The sequence below is a fragment of the Varanus komodoensis genome, unplaced genomic scaffold, assembly GCF_004798865.1.
Source record: "Varanus komodoensis strain SLA01 unplaced genomic scaffold, ASM479886v1 scaffold18_1, whole genome shotgun sequence".
Classification (NCBI taxonomy): domain Eukaryota; kingdom Metazoa; phylum Chordata; class Lepidosauria; order Squamata; family Varanidae; genus Varanus; species Varanus komodoensis.
Window position 1 is genome coordinate 5,350,922 of NW_025335548.1, and position 19,453 is coordinate 5,370,374.

General features: G+C 42.3%; 1 protein-coding gene across 1 annotated transcript in view; it reads right to left on the reverse strand.

The window, feature by feature from the left end:
• Positions 1 to 19,453, reverse strand: part of ANKAR (ankyrin and armadillo repeat containing) — a 41,117-nt gene that overhangs the window by 6,732 nt on the left and 14,932 nt on the right. Inside the window, exons 8-20 of the mRNA XM_044427071.1 lie at positions 18,333 to 18,540; positions 16,604 to 16,812; positions 13,680 to 13,784; positions 13,131 to 13,375; positions 10,770 to 10,938; positions 7,767 to 8,008; positions 7,383 to 7,536; positions 6,792 to 6,953; positions 5,527 to 5,633; positions 3,473 to 3,595; positions 2,646 to 2,804; positions 2,342 to 2,459; positions 361 to 470 (exon numbers count right to left, since the gene is read on the reverse strand). Of these exons, the coding sequence (XP_044283006.1) occupies positions 361 to 470; positions 2,342 to 2,459; positions 2,646 to 2,804; positions 3,473 to 3,595; positions 5,527 to 5,633; positions 6,792 to 6,953; positions 7,383 to 7,536; positions 7,767 to 8,008; positions 10,770 to 10,938; positions 13,131 to 13,375; positions 13,680 to 13,784; positions 16,604 to 16,812; positions 18,333 to 18,540 (2,111 nt within the window). The remainder of the gene's footprint in view (positions 1 to 360; positions 471 to 2,341; positions 2,460 to 2,645; positions 2,805 to 3,472; positions 3,596 to 5,526; positions 5,634 to 6,791; positions 6,954 to 7,382; positions 7,537 to 7,766; positions 8,009 to 10,769; positions 10,939 to 13,130; positions 13,376 to 13,679; positions 13,785 to 16,603; positions 16,813 to 18,332; positions 18,541 to 19,453) is intronic.

Sequence of the window (19,453 nt, forward strand, 5' to 3'; positions counted from 1 at the left end):
ATGATGACCAGTTTCTATGGATAAAACTGTTCAGTTGAGAAGCTACATGGAATATTTGCCCAGTTTAGCGACCACCACCATTCTCTCTTTTCTCCCCATTTCCTCCCCCCCCCCTTTTTTTTTTTAATTGTAAGCCTGTGGGCAGGGACCGTCTTGGTGAAGTGATTATATAGAAGATGGTCGGGGAGATGTTTTGACTCATGAGTCATATAAAAATATAAATATAATTTTTAAAGCTGTGATTGCTGAAAACACACACCCAGAATACTCACTGAAAAGAGTGCAAGTAAATGTGGGATAATAATCTCTTTATTAGAGACTGAATTGACCCAAATGAAAAAAAAAATTATAAGGATGTACCTCTTCTTCCTTTGCATATAAGTGGTAACAAAGACGCTGGACAGTTCCCAAACTTGTAATTGCTTCTGGAATACCTGCTCTTGTGTGAGCCAAACTAGCCAATAATTTTCCTACAAAGAAATAGATTTTCAGTTGAACATATTAAATTGTGCTAAGAGCGTCTAAAAACAATAGACTACCAGATTATTTGTCAATCAGGTGCTGTTTCTGATATTTTTAATACAAGCAATGAGGTTTTATTGCCATGGTTTTTATCATGTCTACTTCTGCATTCTTGCTATACTTTGAAGATGGGAGTGGCGGGTCCAAACATCTGGAAGGCCAGAGGTTGCTAACCCTGGCTGTCCTGCCTGCCTATCTCCTCCTGAAGCCATTAGAACAAGCTAGAGAGCAATGTCATGTCCTCCAGGCAACTTCTGAGAGGCCATCAGGTGCTACAGGACTCCTTCCCCAGGGGCGGTGAGGCAATATGATTGCAGATCTTCCTCCTGAAACCAGTTCTGTGGCATATTCCTCTTCTGGAGTTGACATTGTGACCCTGGAAAAGGAGAGGGAAGGAAGGAGGGGAAGGAGGCCAGCTTGCATAGGGCAGAGGTCATAGATCTGTCAGATTCACAAGTCTTTCCACTCCTGTCCGTGCCCCCAGCCAGGTAGGTTAGATGGAATGAGGCATTTATGAAGCACTGAAGTGCATATACTGAGAACACTAAAAAAAGCCCTGTGGCTCCTCTTGCCCCACAAGGTTCTTGGATGGACAGTGCCTTTCCCATTCATCAGACACTAATCCTGTAGGGTTGTTACCTTAGTTTTTCTTCACACCACATTGCTTTATTTGGGACTGAATTACAACTACCTTTAGATGAATTAGGACCTCATCATTCTATGGATTGTCCCCCAACTAGAGCCAATAATTTCTCCTATTGCTATGTCTTTCCCATTCCTATAATTAGGGCAAAAATGGTGTGGCCAAAGTCAAAACTTGGAACTAAACCTTTGAATAGGTATTTCAACTATTAAGAATTGGGTCAAAACTGCACAAAAGCTAAGCAAGAATGAAGCTAAGAAAGAATTGATTCTAAGTTTGATAATGGCAGTTAGGCTAGTGATAGTTAAATATTGGAAACAGAATTGGGTTTTGCAAAGGCATGAATGGTATAATGAAATATGGAATGTGGTAATGATAAACTGATGACAGAAATAAAAATGTAAAAAAGGTTAATGAAAGCAAATAAATATAATGAAATTTGGGAAGATTTTGTAAAAGCAGTACTGATAGAAAGCAAAGATTGTAAACCTAAGCAAGATTATATGAATTTCTGGAGGGGGTATGGATATAATTGAAGAATATTATGTATTATTAATTGTTATAGTATGTGAATTAAGAGGTGGTAGTATTGGTCTCCAGGGTGGTGGGTGCACTTTACTTTTTAATTATTGTGTTTATGTTATGCACTATTGTTATTGGAATTCTGGGAACAATACATGGCAAAAGAAGAAGGGACGGCAGAGGATGAGGTGGCTGGATGGAGTCACTGAAGCAGTTGGTGTGAGCGTAGGTGGACTCCGGGAGATGGTGGAGGACAGGAAGGCCTGGAGGAGTGTTGTGCATGGGGTCACGATGGGTCGGACACGACTTTGTGACTAACAACAACAACATTGTTATTGGTGTGATATGTTGTATTTATGTTTTTTTCTGTTTAAAAAAAAAAGTGGGGACTGCACAAAAGCTGGAAAATCAACAAAGAGGCAGTGGTGGAAGAAATGGGACAGGATCCCAGAGAGCAGACTTAGATCCCAGGTAAACTGGATTTGGCCCCTGGGCTCTAAGTTCCCCATACCTGTCTGAGACACGTTAGATAAAGAATTGTGTCCTGCTATGTTAATCAGAAGTAATTAACAAATTACTTTGCAATTATCAAAGTAATTGATTAAGATTTTATAAACATGCAGCACTGAAGAAATTTTCTCAAAGCATGGGTACCTGTTAGTACTAGAGTAGCTGGCTTTTCTGAACACAGCAGTTCAACCAATATAGAAACTCCTTTTGCAGACAAACTAACTTGATCCATATCAACTATAATTCTGGCTAGTACAACAATCTGAAATCAAGGATACATTTTGACATAACATATTAATTAGGTCTCATACATTTTGCATTTCCCTATTTCCAACATCATGGGAGTCTAACCATTTTTGTTCCTATGCTAAACCATTGGATGAAACCAGTTCTCCCAGTTACAAAGTCCTGTGGAAATTAGGCAAATATTAAGGTGTCTTTACCTTACCTGAAAAGCAGCTGTTGCTCTATCTGTCTCTATTTCTGATATTAGAAAAGGCTCAAATATTGTCAGTGAAATTGGTCCAGACTGTAAGATCAATAACTGTTGGCTGGGATTATTATAGCCAAAAAGGGCTATAGCATATCCTGCCCGTAGACAGATATCCTTCAAACAGAGAAAGTCATGAATGTTCTTGATTATTAAATATAAATATTTTTTTAAAACACATCCCCCCCACCTGTGCTATTTAATTCCAAAAGGGTAGCAATGCCCAGCAAGCTAGAACAGTTGCAGTAAGAGTGGAAAAGCTTTGTGGCACCTTAAAGACTAACAAATGTGTTTACAGTATATGGAGAAAGAAGGGCAAGGCCATATTTTTTTTACAAGATGGGACCAAAAGGCCAAGAAATGGGAAAAAAGTAAGATCTAGCAAAGAGTGAAAGACCAAGTCAGGGCAGACAGTAATCTATTTGGCAAATAAGGTTCAATATATATGCATATGAAGTTTGCAAAAACACTGTTTTTAGCCATTATTATAACTAGTGCAGAACTGCAGAGACCGTGCTCAGTTCCCAAGATCCCTGTGCCAGCTCAGAGATATGTATGAATCTCTTTATTTGTGTTCTGTCCCTTTAATACTAATAGTGGGTGCAGAGTAATACATGTAAAGGCATGTGTGCATAGCTCTGGTTCCTCCCCTGAGATAAAGGAGGAAGTGTTGGGGGCAGGATTTGCAACAGGGCACTGGCAGTTGACTGCTTTGCAGAAATATATGGAGTGTCAGGTACATTCCTATAAATTGGCACAATTATATACTCCACTAATGCCAGTACCTTATCTGGTGCATGAAGGAGCTCCAGGACATCAGAGTAATTAAAACCTTCCTTCTCTTGCAGCACACTCTGCAGACTGCTATTCCTTAAAACAATGCAAGCCAAAGAAAATGCAACTTCAACCTAAATATTTGGTTGGATGGGAGAACAAATTAAAAATAAGAGAAAATATAGGTTTAATGTAGTATAGCTGAAAACTGCCAGGTGGCAACTTGCTCAGCTTCAAGAAAGCTCATGCTCCTGGCACTTTAAAGCTTGCAAAATGTGTGCTACATTGCAGAGAGCAAACACCTAATAATTGCTCCTCCTTGAAGAAATTATCACATGCTTGTAATTTCCTGCTCATGGATATATATGGAATGTTTCGATGATGATGTGACCCTCCTGTTTTGCTTCTGTTTCTAAAACAGTACTTTTGGCAAGTTTTGTTTAGTGCAAGAAAATATAGTACTTGCTCATAAACGTGAAACCCCCTTTTTTACTTCTGAACTTGCACTGCACCACCTAGAAATATGTACTGAAAAGCAGGAAAGGAAATATTCCTCATGTGGTGCTTGCATTTCAGTTCTGTGGCAAAGCCAGAATTAGAGCATTTAACAAGCTCCTGTAGAAAAGCAACACCTAGCATTTCTGTATCATTCATACTTAGAAATAAACAACACAAATCTTATTATTACTAGAACTCAGAATGAGCTAGAATCTCTACTTTAATTCTCTGGAGAATGGACAGTTCCTCATCCCTGTGCCTCAGTCACAGGTGGGGACAGCAAGGAAGATGAGCATGTATATATTGCTGCATCCCGATCACAAATGGATTCTGCAAGACCATTCCATGTGTGCATACTGTTGATAATAGCTGTAAATTTCATACCAAATAAAGAGGCTCAAGATATTCTTCTTTTTAGAAAGTACTTAGGGTGGAACCAGTCCTTTGGGGGCTGCTTCCCAAAACAATATCCCAAGCTCTAATTCTCTCCCTGTGTCCTGTGTTGAAACATCACACAGAACCATGCCTTGTTATAACTGAGCTTTCCCACCCCTGTGCCTTATAATTGGACACTGTGGTGGGGTGGAGAGGGTTGCATGAGGTGAGTTTGATGGCATTGGAAAGTTCTAGATGTGGGGATTGAGGGTGGCGTTAGGTACTGAAAAGACCTGAGACCCATCAGGGTACCACAAGACAACCATAACATATGAATTGGTATTTGTTTATTTATGCACTATTGTCTCTCTGTGTGTCACAGGGTCATCCCTATTTGTTAAGAGGGACATAAGGGCAGGGGAGAGGAGGACATTAGATTTCAGGGGGGGAAAAGACCTGTAGCAGAAAGATGCAAGGGGCAGCAAGAATGGACGCATATGTGGACAAAAGGCCAGCTAACCCAGGGGCTGACTCAGGTGCAGCTGAGTTCCTCAGGGCCACTGTGCCTTTATTTCAGCAAGCGCCAGGGACTGCTGGGGGGTGGGGCAGAGGGCCTCCCAGGGATGTTGGGCCCTAAATGGCAAAGTTGGCGTGCCACCCCTAGTAGACTACCTCTTAACATGTCACTGGTATAGATGTTGATTTTGCTGGCAGCCCCCTTCCTGACATAACAGCTCTTCTTTAAGGACTGGCGTAATGACATTATGTCCATGTGTTTATCCATAGAATGGGCAAATTCAGAAAAGGCTACTAGGCTTGATGGCTAAATGCCTTTCAGTAGGAGAGGCAGTGAGCCAGTGTACGCCAGCTACTGGAGAAAATGGACGGGAGGCATGGTTGCACTCGCGACCTTCTTGTGGGCAGCTGTTTGGCCACTGTGTGAGCAGAATGCTGGACTGGGTGGACCCTTGGTCTGCCCCAGCAGGCCGCTGCGCAGGGTCTCATTCTAGCACATTGCTTTCATGAATGCTGTCACATAATTCTCACCCACATCCCTTAGCTACTGATCGGCAGCTGGCTTCTTCAGCATCCAGCAGTGAACCTTTCTTTTTCTACTATGTGCCGAATTAAAAGTCCCACTGAAGCCTACCCAGGAAGTGCTCTGTCTGCAAGGTTAAGAATTAAAGCCTACCCTTATCTGAAGCGAACTGTGAGTTTTAAGCAAATGAACCAGTATGGGCAAGGCCCCTTCATCCACCACGTTCTCTTGGCTGACTGGATTGCTTATGTTAGCTTCACCTGTAAGGTCCAGAAAGTCAGGCAGGGAATCACAGATAAAGAATATAAACAAACTGAAACCAAGACCAGAAAAGGAACGCTAGCACAAGCAAACTGATTTAACTTTGTGAGTGCAGGGAATATTGGTCATGCAGGAACCAATGTGTCCCGAACACCTTTCTTGGTGCCACCTCCCTTGATTACACCATAACCACCCACATTTTCATTTTAAAATAAGTTTGCGTGCTTTTACTGGCAGCCCAATATTGTGTCCAAAGAGGAAATAGGAGCATCTAGTTACTGCCATTTTAATTTTCCATGAATACCACGTAGCATGTTATTTGTCATTTTTTGTCGAAGTGTGCCCACCCATGGCAGCCAGTTTATGGCTGCATCTAAGACATCATCTCAGATTTCAACATGTGCCTACAGGCCCACAAGGTTACTGCCTCTGACCTAGATATTCTCAGCCCCGGTCTGCCAAAAAATTTTAGGCTGCTTTGCTGGTGTCCTGCCATTCCAAGGAATTGGTTAGTGCCAAATCCAGGTGGGCATCAGTGGAGAGAAATATAATCCTACTTCTGTGTCTTTTACTGGGCCAAGTGCAGCTCAGTTGCCAATACTTATTATTATTATTTATTATTTATTAAAACATTTTTTATGCCGCCCCATTCGCCGAAGCCTCGGGGCGGCTTACAACATAGATAAAACAAGTTAAAATCCATATAAAATAATCTTGATTAAAACTCACATTATAAAATAAGCCGCCCTGGCCAGATAAAATTCAATTGTATTTAGCATTTAAAATGTTGCTTAAATAAAAAGGTCTTAGCCTGGCGCCGAAAAACAAATAACGACGGCGCATCTTCCTGATGCCCTCATCCCCACTTTGGTACTTGCAGTGCAAAGTAGTGAGCAGGTGGGCTCACTGCTAGTGAGCTAGCGACTGGCACTGTGCATGGCATTGTAGATTGCAACAGTGTAGGCCTATCCTAGGAACAAGATTTTTTTATTTTTTATTTTGGACAGGTCATCCCAATGGCGGTTTTGCTAACTAATGGACTAATTCTCTATTGTGCTAATACATAATACACTGAGAAATACTTCCAACACTTCTTGCATTATTCTGATTTAGAACCCTTTCATTTTTTTAACTTGAGCAGAAACAAGTCTACAAACCAATGCACATGGTTCCCAAAGCTTTGATGACACTGAGCAGTGTGCCGTCTGCTATCCTTCCACTCCTTAACAGCCGGACCAAAGGAGCAATTCCATTTCCTTCACATATCTGATTCTGGTGAGTTTCGCTGTCCTTGCTAAGAGCGATGACGGCTTCACCTCCTTGTGAAATGACCAAAGCAATACATGTGTTTTAGAATCATCTGTGTTTGTGGTTTTCTTTGCATGTTTGCAGCAGAGCTGACATCATGGTCGGACACTTGCTGGAGGTCCACAGCCCAGCTGGGGCCCATTGACAAGAGTTCTCTGGAATGTCTTTTTGCCATCACAACCTGCCTCTCCGTCTGCTCCAGACCACAGTGGTGGTGAAAAGGCGGAACAGTAGATGCTGCTCTTGGCTCATCCCTGCTCTGCCTTGGCAAGCAAGGCCGAGGCCACAATGAGGAGGAACAGGAGCAGCTGGCGATGGATGATGATGAGAAGGTGGACTCACTAAGGGAGGGAACCCATTGTCTTGCCCAAGAGTCCTCCAAAACCTGGAGCTGGCAGTGGGTTGCAGAAGAGTGTTGTTTTTTTTTTAAAGTCACTTACCCACACACTGCATCCTATCAGAGGGCGAGAGAAGCATATCTATAATCAGGTTGTATCCTATCTGTTCAGCCATGAATTTTTGCTGTTTCAAGGTTTGCCCTGCCAGGGCCCAGAGTGTCACAGCACCTTGTTCCTTTACTTTCAGGTGAAAAGCCTGCAAATTGGACAAACAATGTTTGCTAGCTGTACTTCATGGACTATATGCCCAAGCAATACAAGTGACATCCTTACTAGTGAGCAAGTCCCTCTGGACTCTACGGAACTGGCTTGTCAGTAAACATTGAGGATCAAACTTGGAAGATCTTCAGCAATGCCACATAACAGCCTGCTCTATTATTATGCACATGTGAAACCAAACCCAAAGAAGATGAAACAAATACTTGCCTTCAGGAGCTTTAAAAGGAATTTTGTGATGGACTTGGCTAGAAATCTCATCTGGATGTAAGTGTTCCTTTCGCAGAGTGCCTCAATCGCCATTGCACCTTTCACCTGGACACTTATCTTCCTTCCTCTAAGAAGTTCAACTAGTGGGCCAATGACTTCTGCCTCAGTTATGGCGTTCTGCATCTCCATATTCCCACGAGCAAGTTCCGCAATTGCTGCTGAAGCTACTGCCAGTAGCACATCTTTAGGCAGAATTTTAAAAAACCAGCCATGTTCATCATCATTATCAGTAGCTATTATTCTCTGTTTTATTTACAAATTTGTTTTAATTAAGTTACTCATTAGGTTAAGAATAGCTACCAGGAGAGGTTGTGTGCTCTTCCACACTAGAGATGTTCAAGAAGAAGCTATACAGTTATCTGAGTGGGATGGTATATCTGGCATCAAGCAGCAGCTTGGACTTGATGGCCTTCTTGGCCCCTTCCGACCCAACTATTCTGTGATTCTACGTATCCTCTATTTACAGGCTGCTGAGTTGAGTGCTTGCTTGCTGGCAGCCTTAAATGCATCTTGGAAGAGTCATTTGTTACTATATCTATAGAGTTTTGAAAATAATCCTTTAATTCCTTAATATGATCTCCCCAATATGTATCAACAGAGTATTTAAATACAATGATATTATATTATGCTGGATCTGTCTTTTATACCTTGCCAAGGCCATGATTTGAAAGCTGTATATTCCCTTTATCCATAGAAATGTCTTCCTCAAAAAACATCTGGAACATACAGTATATCACAGAAGTGAGTACACCCCTCACATTTTGTAAATATTTTATTATATCTTTTCATGAGACAATCCTGGAGAAATGACACTTTGCTACAATGTAAAGTAGTGAGTATGCAGCTTGTGTAACAGTGTAAATTTGCTGTCCCTCAAAATAACTCAACACACAGCCATCAATGTCTAAACTTCTGTGATATACTGTAAATATATAATCTATCCTACAGTGAGAATTGTGATGATGTGAATAAAAGTATAACTCATATCTCTATTTCCTAATACAGTGGTACCTTGACTCACAAACTTAATCCATTCCAGGACTCTGGTCATGACCCAAATTGGTCATGGGTCAAGTTAAATTTCCCCATAAGGTTCTTGTAAATAAGGTTAATCCATTCTGTAACTGTTTTTTTTTTAATCAGAAAAATGTGAAGCAAAGTGACAATAAAGATTGCGGCCATCCCCCCCCACCCCGAGCACAAGTGTGGCCATCTCCCCACCCTCCCAGCACGACCGAGATTGCGCCTGTCATCCCTGCATGCACCCATCATCCCGGTGCACTGGGGTGGGGAGAGACGGGCACAAACGGAACACAATGGGGGAGGGAGAGACGAATGCGAACGGGACACGCTGGGGGAGGGAGAGACAGGCGCAATCTTGGCCATCTCCCCCTTCCCCAGCCGGCACAACTGCCACTTGGGGGAGTAGGGAGATGGCTGCGATTGTGCCAGTTGGGGGAAGGGGAGATGGCCAAGATCGCGTCTGTCTTTCCTGCAGGAGCATGCCGTGCTCATGCACGTCTTCCCTACACGAACACAACTGCGATCGTGGCCATCTCCCCACTCAGGGGCGGCGGGGAGATGGCTGTGATCTTCGTTGCCACCTAATGCAGAGTTCTCAACCCAAGTCAAAATTTTCATGAAATTTTTGTTCGCAACCCGATTTGGGCATGAACCAAGGCGTTCATGAGCTGAGGTACCACTGTACTTTAATGCACCCATACCCATCTTCTTAATATCATAAGAATGATATTACAACCTTGGTATTTTTCTAATAAAGGATCTATTACTGTACTGTTATCATGCAATAATAATTCTTTTCCAGTGCAGTCACTAGAAGATCAGAAGCTTCTGTTTTAGATTGACCACTGCTTAGCATGCTGAGTTTCAAATTGTGCTTAATCTTAATCCTTGGTTAGTTAATTCAAGTTAGCTTCAAAAACTGTGGTTTGAAGTTGGTCTATTTCAATTAACCAGAATTAAGTTAACCAGTTTGTCCATGTTCTGATGACATAATAAGCTTCAATTGATCTAGAACAGAAATGAAAGCTTATCTAGTTATACCAGAAGAGGATGTGGGAAAGGGGAGTGCACAACCCCAAGGCTTACTGAGTTGTGTTGTTAACACTATTAAACTATGATCTAGCACAACAGTGCAGAACCTCAGGGCTGAGGAGTAGAATCTGGCCCTGTGAAGGCCATCAGGTCATCATATGCTATTTCCCTGGACCCAGCCCTTTTTCCTACCTCACCATCATTTCATGGCTTTCCAGCCTTTGTGCAGGTTTTTCCCAGGATTCTAAATTCTGCTTCCAAGGCAGCAGTAAGAACAGCTAAAGTATGCTGGCATTTCTCTTGAACCTGCCTGACTACTGGGGAAGAGTGCTGGATAGAACAGCGCACTCTTAGCATTGCAGAACCTTTTCTGCAACTGCTTGATTCAAACCAGGGTATCCAATGTGTAGCCATGTAACTCAGTTCAATTACTGGTTTTTCGGTGCCAGGTAAAGACCTTTTTATTTAAACATCATTTTAATTGTTAAAATATATGATCTGGCCAGGGCAACTTTCTTCTTCCTTCTCTTTTCTCCTCCTATATTATTTATTTACTTATTTTATACTGATAATTTTAATTTTATATTATTATGTTTGTAACTCAGTGTATTTTTTGTATTTTTGTATTTAATGGTAATTTATTATCTTATATTGTATTTCAATGTATTTTATTGTGTTGTAAGCCGCCCCGAGGCTTCGGCAAGGGGCGGCATATAAATGTTATAATAATAATAATAATAATAATAGTAATAATAGTAATAATAATAATAAACTGTACAAAATGAATCTCTGCAAAACAAGCAAAATATCTATACTGATTGCCATGCTCAGTTATAACTTCATAAAAAGCCAATGGCTTTCAGTAAAGGCCCCCTCTATTATTTTTACCTGACTCTGAGTGTAAGAAATGAACTATGGGTTCAATGCCCATGGCTTCTTTCACTTTCAGTTGATTTTCACTGTTATTAATGCATAATACTCGGATACAGTTGATGACATTCACTAGCAGATCTTCTATGTTGTGCTGTAATAGATCAATCAGAGCAGGAATGCCACCCTATGGAAAGCAAATATATATTTATGAGTACTTTGTGGGGGTTTGGGGGGGGTGTTACTTATGCAGTGACAAACAGCTGACAGTAAGTCTGATTCAGCAAAAGTCTTCGGCAAGGGGCGGCATAGAAATGTTCTAATAATAATAATAATAATAATAACAACAACAACAACAACAACCTTGAAAAAAAAAGTCTCCTGCTAAAGGGCTTTTCCGTTAACAAAAGGTTTGTCAGGCAGTGAAGACTTCCTGTTGGCTGAAGTGGGGCATGAGAACATCAAGAACAGTTTAATAAATCACAATTCAGATCAAACCACCAACTAGAAGACACATCACAGCGGGACAGTAATGATCAGTTAGGTAGCTAGTTGCATTTACTCATCAGAGTGACACTTTCTTTCTCCACCAAAGAAATAAGTGAGTCAAAAGTACAAAAAAGCTTATTTCCAACATGGAAATCAGCTCACAGCTCCCAACTCATCATCTGTACCATACTTTGCCTATACTATGAAAATTCTTGAAAGTCAGCTTCACTGGCCAACTGATGAGGCAGGTATACTTACAAGTTTATTTTATTTATTTATTTATTTATTTAGAGCATTTGTACATTTGTACACTACCCAAGTGTGCCACAGCACCTCTGGGCAGCTTACAAACGTGAGATAAAAACACCATAAAAACATAATAAAACCAATAACACATTAAAAGCAACAATAAAATACAGCAAAGCATACAAAACAAAGGTCTGTGACAATTAGTTATTAAAATGTTTTTTTTTTAAAGGAAGGTCTATGCTTGGTGCCAAAAGAAAGTAGGGAAGGCACCCGGCAAATCTCCCTGGGGAGAGCATTCCTTGTTTAGAATGGAGTTCTGTCCACACACTATCCTTTCCATTAGCTGTACAAGGCATGGGGTCTTTTTGTCTTTTAAAAATTAGAAAGTACTAAATATGAATGGGAAAGATACATATTTGCTCCCTTGCCATTTAAGCTTTTGGACTTAGGACCTTGAACTGCAGTTAAAGAATCTGTAGCGGTTCTTTCATGTAAACTTTCGAGTATTGTTTGTATTTTAAGTGTGTCCAGCTGGTATAAGTATAAAGAACTAAAGAGTATGCATGGTCAGGTCAAACGCACGTCATAACTCCAGCAAAAAATCTCATACTCCTCAAGCAGATAGGAGATTAGGACACACATTACACTGGGGTAGCAACCCAGACATCCCCCCAATTAGGACACCCCCTAGAGGTTATGTGGGGGGAAAATCAGGAAAGGAAATGTTCTTCAGGTAGCACTTGGATTTCAATTCTCCTGTGAAATCATAAGTAGATGCAGCAAATTAACAACCTTATGGAAGCCTAAATCTGGCATGGGGGTTTGAAGTGGCCAAGGATCATTGTTATTACCACTAATATTAGCTACAATTAAGAGTAGTTTATTTAAAAATGTATACCATTCACTCAGCTGTGCTTGGTCTCTGAACGATTTACACACAATAAAAGGCAGACATTGTCCAGTGACTGCTATTGCACTGTGCTTGTCAAATGAGGGCACAAGGGAGGATGAATTCACTCCAGAGGAGAATGCAGGAAAAGAAAGAGACACAGAGGGGAGAATATACTTTCTTATGTCTGACTCCTGTTGCATATTTACCACTCTTGAGACAGAAGACAAGTACGAGCTTTGAACAGGACTATTATTTAATATTAACAGACAAGTTCTTGTTACAACTAAAGAAGGGCACAAGTAAGCCAAAATGAAACTAAAACCAGCACCCAACTCCCTACCTGTATTAATCATGTAGGGTGCAGTCCCGTGTATGTTTAGGGTAAAAAAAAGTCCTAAATCCCAGCCAGCTTTTTTCTGCCTAAGCAAGTATAGGATTGTGCCTTCAGTGGCTTTTCAACCAGTTATTTTCCCCTCCGCTGAGTGGATTTAACTAATGGCGGTGACTTGTGCCAGTTTGGCTCCCACCCTGTTGATCGGGGCCAGCAGAGCATGGGCTGAATGCCTACAGAGTGCTTGGGGCTGTATGGAGCACCAAAGCCCATGCGCAATGGAACCTGCCCCGCAGCAAAACAGTTCTCTGCCTCATCCTATGAATGCACACCCATTTCCTTTTTTATTTGCCTCACTTTTTAAAGTGGGAGGAGAAGGGAGCTTGAAAAAGAGCAGAATTCTCAGGATTAGACTTGCCTGTTCAGCAATTATGGTCTGATTATCATCCAGCTGGGCAATATCGTACAGAAGAACAGCGCAGCGAGACAAGAGCTCAGGTTCCTCCACACTCAATAGCTTAATCAGGACTGAAATGCCTCCAGCCTGGACAAAGGCTCTCGCAATCGAGTCATGGGTGGAGATGTTGCTCAGCACCCCCATGGTGAGACACTCCAGCGGGATGTTTTTGCTTTCTAGCAGCTTGATTAGCGAAGGTATAGTACCTGCAATGCAGCACAAAACAAGCGGCCTGTTGCCATTTCTTCTGCAAGCACCACATTCTGTGGGTTGCTTCAAGTTTCTCACTCACTTAGAAGGCCACAGGAGGGAGTGGGGAGAGCAAGGGGGCCACAGATAAGGCCAAGGGGTTGAAGGAGTTTGTCAAATGCACCTTTAAACTGAGCAAAACAAAAAGGCGCATTCTTAATATGATCTATGTTGACATTAAGTGATGTACAATAAAGTATATGAAAACCTGCAGCATAAAGAATGCCAAATGAAAATATCCTTCACGCATAGTCTGCTTACCTGCTTCCAAAATGCAGTGCCAATAATTCTCTTTGGCGAGACACAGTACTTCTAAACATCGAACTGCCATCTCTTTCCTTTTAGAGGACTCACAATCCAACATACCTGTTAAGAATTTAAAAAATTCTCTGAAGACACTGGTGGGTTGTCCCAAAATATTATACTGCAGTGTGTGTGTGTGTGTGTTGCAATAACTCCAGTTCACAGTGCATTTGTTCACTCTGACTGGCAAATTAAATGAGGAACAAAAGATAGCAAATGTATGCAGTTCCCTTAATGATTATCCGTAAAATAAGTTTTGGACATTTACATTTCGTGCGCATCAAATAATGTATTTCAAGCTGTCTGAAGCAGCATAGAACAGATGTGTATCTGTTATCTATTCTAGAGTCCTATTACCTGGACACTATGGGCAGGTTTGCACATCATGATAGCCCACCCTACAAATACGGGGTGCACTGTTTGTGGAAAACCAATGGTGCGCCCATCAACATTGGGTTCACTGGTGCTTGCCCCCCTTTCCTGCTCAGTCCTTCCATGGGAGTCGTAGGGGTCTCCATAGCAGGATGCACCATGTCTACCCTCCCTGCTCCAAACACAAGCCCTTTTGTGCTCTCCATGGCTTTTTTTTTAAACCCTCCCCCCTTTTTTTTTCCAAGATTGCTTTTCTTGATCTCCAGGTAAACGGCTAGTGACAGCAACTTCAAAGCACCCAAGGGGCAGACTGGAGAGGCTGTCACCAGTTTGTCACCTTCTTGTTAAGGCTATGGTTAGCGCAAGAAATTGGCACGCATTCTCCTGTTCAAATTTAAAAATGTGTTAGTTGGACTTGTGCAGATGTGTACCGACACAAGTCTGAAATGGCGAGCCTTTCACTGGGGCAGTGTTGTGAAAGGAACCTTCTGCCTAAGCGCAACATCAAGGGCCTTGGCCAAAAAAGCTCTATTTTGGTTTCTCTTGACATCTGTCAATAGGTGAGCTGTCAAAAGAAACCAAAGCTGTTTATGATCTTTGCTCACAAACGGGGGTGTTCCTAGATCCCATATCCTTTCACAAGGCCTTCCGTTCTCAGAAGCATAGATTAGAAAAAGAATAGCCACAAAATGGCAAACTGAATCAGGTGACCAACAGGCCCAAGTGAAGGAAAAAGAAGTAAAGACAAAACCGAAGAGGGAGTGTGAAAGCTTCAAATAATCCACAAATTCAGTTCGAAAAACACAGATCTGCCCCTGTATTGCCTTGTAGAGCAGTACCATTCAGAACTTTCTGTTTACTCACTGTGTGTATTTACTCCAGTAACTCACTCCCAGGAGACAGCCTTGCTACAAAGCTCACCTACTTTGATCACTCCCAGTGTTTGCTCCCAAATAGTGAAACATGCACAAATCTCTCCCTTTCAGACTTTTCTAAGAATCACCAAGATGCATGTTAAATATTTGTTATGTTTCAGCTTTTGGACAGCCTAGAAGTCCTTAACTAATCTGGGGAGAATGTTCTGAGAGTCTGTTTTGCAGAAATGTATCTAAATTTCCCCTTTTCAGACATTTCTAGTAATCCTGGCATTTTCACTACTCATGTATCAACTTCCTGGTATTTAGCTCATGGGGGAAGTATACTAACAATTTCAACAGGGTATCAGTTAGCTGCGACCTACTCATGCAGCAGAATGAGGTGGTAACATGTGGATATGGTAGGATGGACTCCACCACTTCAAAGTACTGTGGGGGAATTTTTTAAAAATGTCTTCCTATAAGAAAGCAAAAATATCTCCAATTCTGTTTGGAAAGATGAGGGAAAGAGAGAGGGAAAATAAGGAATGGCTTCAAAGTGGCTTCCCAGCCACCCATCTTAAGTGTTACAGCCCATTCGACCACCACAGCACTCTGTCATTCCCACCTCATTCTGCTACAGGTGTAAATCAGGTCTCAGTGAGGCCTATTTCTGTATATTTTATACTAATCACATTATAGTTTACCAATCCACTTGGAAGCATCCGAGACCATGTTTTTGCAAGTTTTGGTTCTCTTATATTACTTATTTCCTTAGCAAAGGGTCACATGAATACGTAAAGCACCAAGGACACAGTCCAGTATTTAATTTATGTGCTTGGCCTCATTTTTCATGGCCTTACAAATGCACTTGCAAGTATCACAAGTGCTGCCTAGAACCAGGTGAGAACTCATAAATTTCACCCCGAGTCCTCTGTCTTTAACTGGAAGGGTTCTGTTCCTCCCCATCCCTCACCCTGATCAGTGGCATAGTCCTCTGAATGCTCTGCCCCCTCTGAGTTTAGCCACACTCTGCACAGTAGCTGGGAGAGAGATGGATTTTCTCAACCATGTTGTATGGTTCCCAGTTGTCATACCAAGTATTTTGGGCTGCTTTGCTCTTGAGTGTACAATTAAGATTCAGTGGCCCTACCAAGATCTGTTCTGTGTGGACATAAAAGCACAGCACAATTGTTGGACTCTCCTTGTGGGTGTGGAGATGGTCATTTGTGTCTGTGGCTATGGGGTGCAGCTTTGGGAAAAGTGAGTTCCAAATCTACCCTGGCACGCTGTGTCTGATCGATAATGAGGGGGCTAATAAAGTGGCTGGCCTGTCAGGGTTTTTCCTCCTTGGCCTGCACTGTCCTGCACTGCCACCAAGTGTTAACTCAGGATTTCTTCTGAATGATGCTGCGGTTGGGGCAGGAGGTGCTTTTCCACTGCTTTCTCCAGCTTCTGCCACTCTCTGCACACCAGCACTGTCTCCGCACCTTGCTCCCAGAGAAGACCATGTCAAAAGAGGTCCTTTGTCATCACAGGGGAGCCTCTTTGGGGGAATATGAATATGACTTACGAAGTTTGGGATGCACTCTTCTGGATTAAAAACACGATGAATCAGAGAACAGCCTTTTAAGGAAACAGAATTCATATGCTCACCCACAAGTGTTTTCCAAACTGGGAGATCTGGATTATGTAACTCAATGAGATACTTCAGAACTTCAGTGTGAAAGTTCAGCACTGCCAAATGAATGATATTATTTCCTTCACCGTCCTTTTTCAGCCAGTCGGCTTTAAGAGAAAACAAGTACTGGATGGTATCCAATGCCCCAGATGTAGCAGCAAGCAAAAGTGGGGTGGAGTGATACCTGTAGGAGAAAGGGTGCAAAGTAAGGCAATGTAAGAACAAAAACAAAAAAACCTTAGTATGTTTCATCTATTAACTTTTGCAAGCTACAGAAGCCTAAATTAAACTTACAGGCTACTGATGAAGTCTACTCACCACTGAATTAAAGGAATGAATGCCTTCCTGCATTTGTACAGGATTGCATACTTCACTTAAAACTACTGATTGCTCTAATGGATTGGATGATTGACTGGCAGGGACCCCAGGGCTTCAACCTGGAGAGGGGGTCATGGCTTGGTGGCAGAGCCCCTGCTTTGCATGCAGAAGGTCCCGGGTTTGATCCCTGACATCCTGCCTGAAACCCCGGAGAGCTGCCACTGCCAGTGTCAGCATAACTGGGTTATACTGGTTAATGGTCTGACACAGTGTAAGGCAGCTTCCTATGTTCTTGAACATAGTGAATTGTCATAGCCCACATATATGCAAGCCTTGCAGCCTCCTTCAGGCTCAGAAAGGCTCATTGCAACATATCAGACCCTTCAACAAGTAGGAAATTACCTTGTTTTTCTTGTCAGACTGTTGATCAGAATGGTGAACACGGACTGACAGAGGCTCTCCAGGAGTCCTGAATACAGGCATTCCTACCTGGGGATTCCAGGGATTGAATGTGGGACCTTTTGTCTGCAGCTGTGCTTTACTGCGGTGCTACATCTCATCCCCTGGACATAATATTTGAAAGCCTGAAACTGGCAGACAGCAGGAGGTCAGGCTTGGTCTGAGCAAAAAGAGCCTGGCCTTCTAGCCTAGCCCCTCAGATTTTAACTTCTCCTACCTTTGGGCATGCTGAGCCGCCAAATATGTTAAGGTAGAAGTTCTTTGTTAGCAGAGTGCACACACAAGATTGCCGTGTGGCCCTTCAGTCCCAAGGGTGGCAGCGTCCCAGTTTCAGGGGACAAATGACTCTGGCAGAGGCTGTAGTTTGGTTTAAAAGTCTTACATGATCTCTTAGGAAAGGTACACTTGGACTGGAAAATCCATCACTTAATTCCATCTGTAAAGTTGTGTGCTTTAGGGGAAGTACTGGGGGAAAGGAGTAGCATCCCTACAGAAGCAGCTCAGGCAGGCAACCAGAAGTAAGAGTGACTACAGAACAACTTCCTAAAAGTAGCAGGCTACAAAAGAGAGGCAGATCTGGGATCTAGTGGTCCAGAAGAAGGAAAGCAGGTATCCCTCTCTATTCTCCTTCCAGTGTCCCTAGGAGTCATGTGAGTGAGATAAGTATAAAGAGACAATGCCAAAGTCCTGCTTCCGACAAAAGTCACCTCTGGTTTTCAGCCTGGCATGGCAGCCCACAGCTGAAGACCTGGTGGAGACCTGAATCCTTTGCTCATGTTCCTCGTCATACATTCAATCAACACATGAATTCCTTTGTGCATTACAGGCGTGAAGGGAGTCCATGCATCAAAAGAAGGCAGCTGCAGCCACAGTGCTGTCCCTGCCCATATGTTATAGGGCTTCCTAGACAGTCTTCCTCCTACTTACTCAGATCGTGTTTCAACTTCTATCAACTCTGTGTTTTTTCGGTAGAGAATTATGAGGCAGGCAACATTGTCGTAGAAGGCCGCAAAATGTATAGGCATCCATCCTCGTTCATCGGGCAGTCGGTAGTCTGCCTTTAAGGCCAGGAGGAAATGAAGTGCTTCCAGGGAACCACACTGAGCGGCGAGATGCAAGGCAGTGGGGCCAAAAGCTGAGGGGCAACCAGGGGCAATGGTTAGCTAAATCTGCAAAATCTCAGACCAATCCTCCACCTCATTCATTCATTCACTATATTTATATTTTGCCTTTTTCCTTTCAAGGAACTCAAGGTGGCTTACATAATCCTCTTTCTCCTCTCAATCCTATCCTCACAACAGGAACTCTGTGAGGTAGGTTGGGATGAGAGTCTTTGACTGGCCCAAAGCCCAAACTCCCTGGTTGAGTGGGGACTAGAACCCGGTTCTCCTGAGTCCCAGTCCTGTCCGGCACTCATAACCACACTGAGGTTGTGTTATACCATCGTTCTTTCTATATCATCCCTTTCACAGAATTAACATTTATACTACTTCTTCAAAAGTGTATATTTTTCTGTTGTGGCCTTTGATACTAGAAGGCCTTCCAGCTTCAGGAAGAAGGAATTGTGAAGATTAAAAATTGCGTACTTTTTTGCATTAAAGAAGGGAAAACTCTCTCATAGGTATGGATGGCACACTAATATAATTAATGCAGTTTTATAAGCCATTCCATTAAATTGTTCAGAAAGAAATCCATACTCGTGCACAAGACCCATGACATTTATATAGTTTACTGTTACAGAGATGGATTCCTCTGCCTCCGGAAGCCATATCTATATAATATCTGTGGGCAAGCTCCAGCCAAAGCTTTCATCAGCACTTTTACATGTGGCTGTTGTGGATTTGCTCAGATACCCAATTTGTATGTAGTGGAAGGTAAGGGCAGAGAGGTGGCCTCATTAAGAGTCATCAGACAGAGTCCCAACTAAGCTTCTTAGAAACTAGTAGAAAAAAATGAGTTGCAGCTACCTTAAGTCTCAGTGCTTTAAAAGTCATGATGAACTTTATCTGGATTCAGGTGACATATTTTCAAGACCTTTAGAGTGCAAT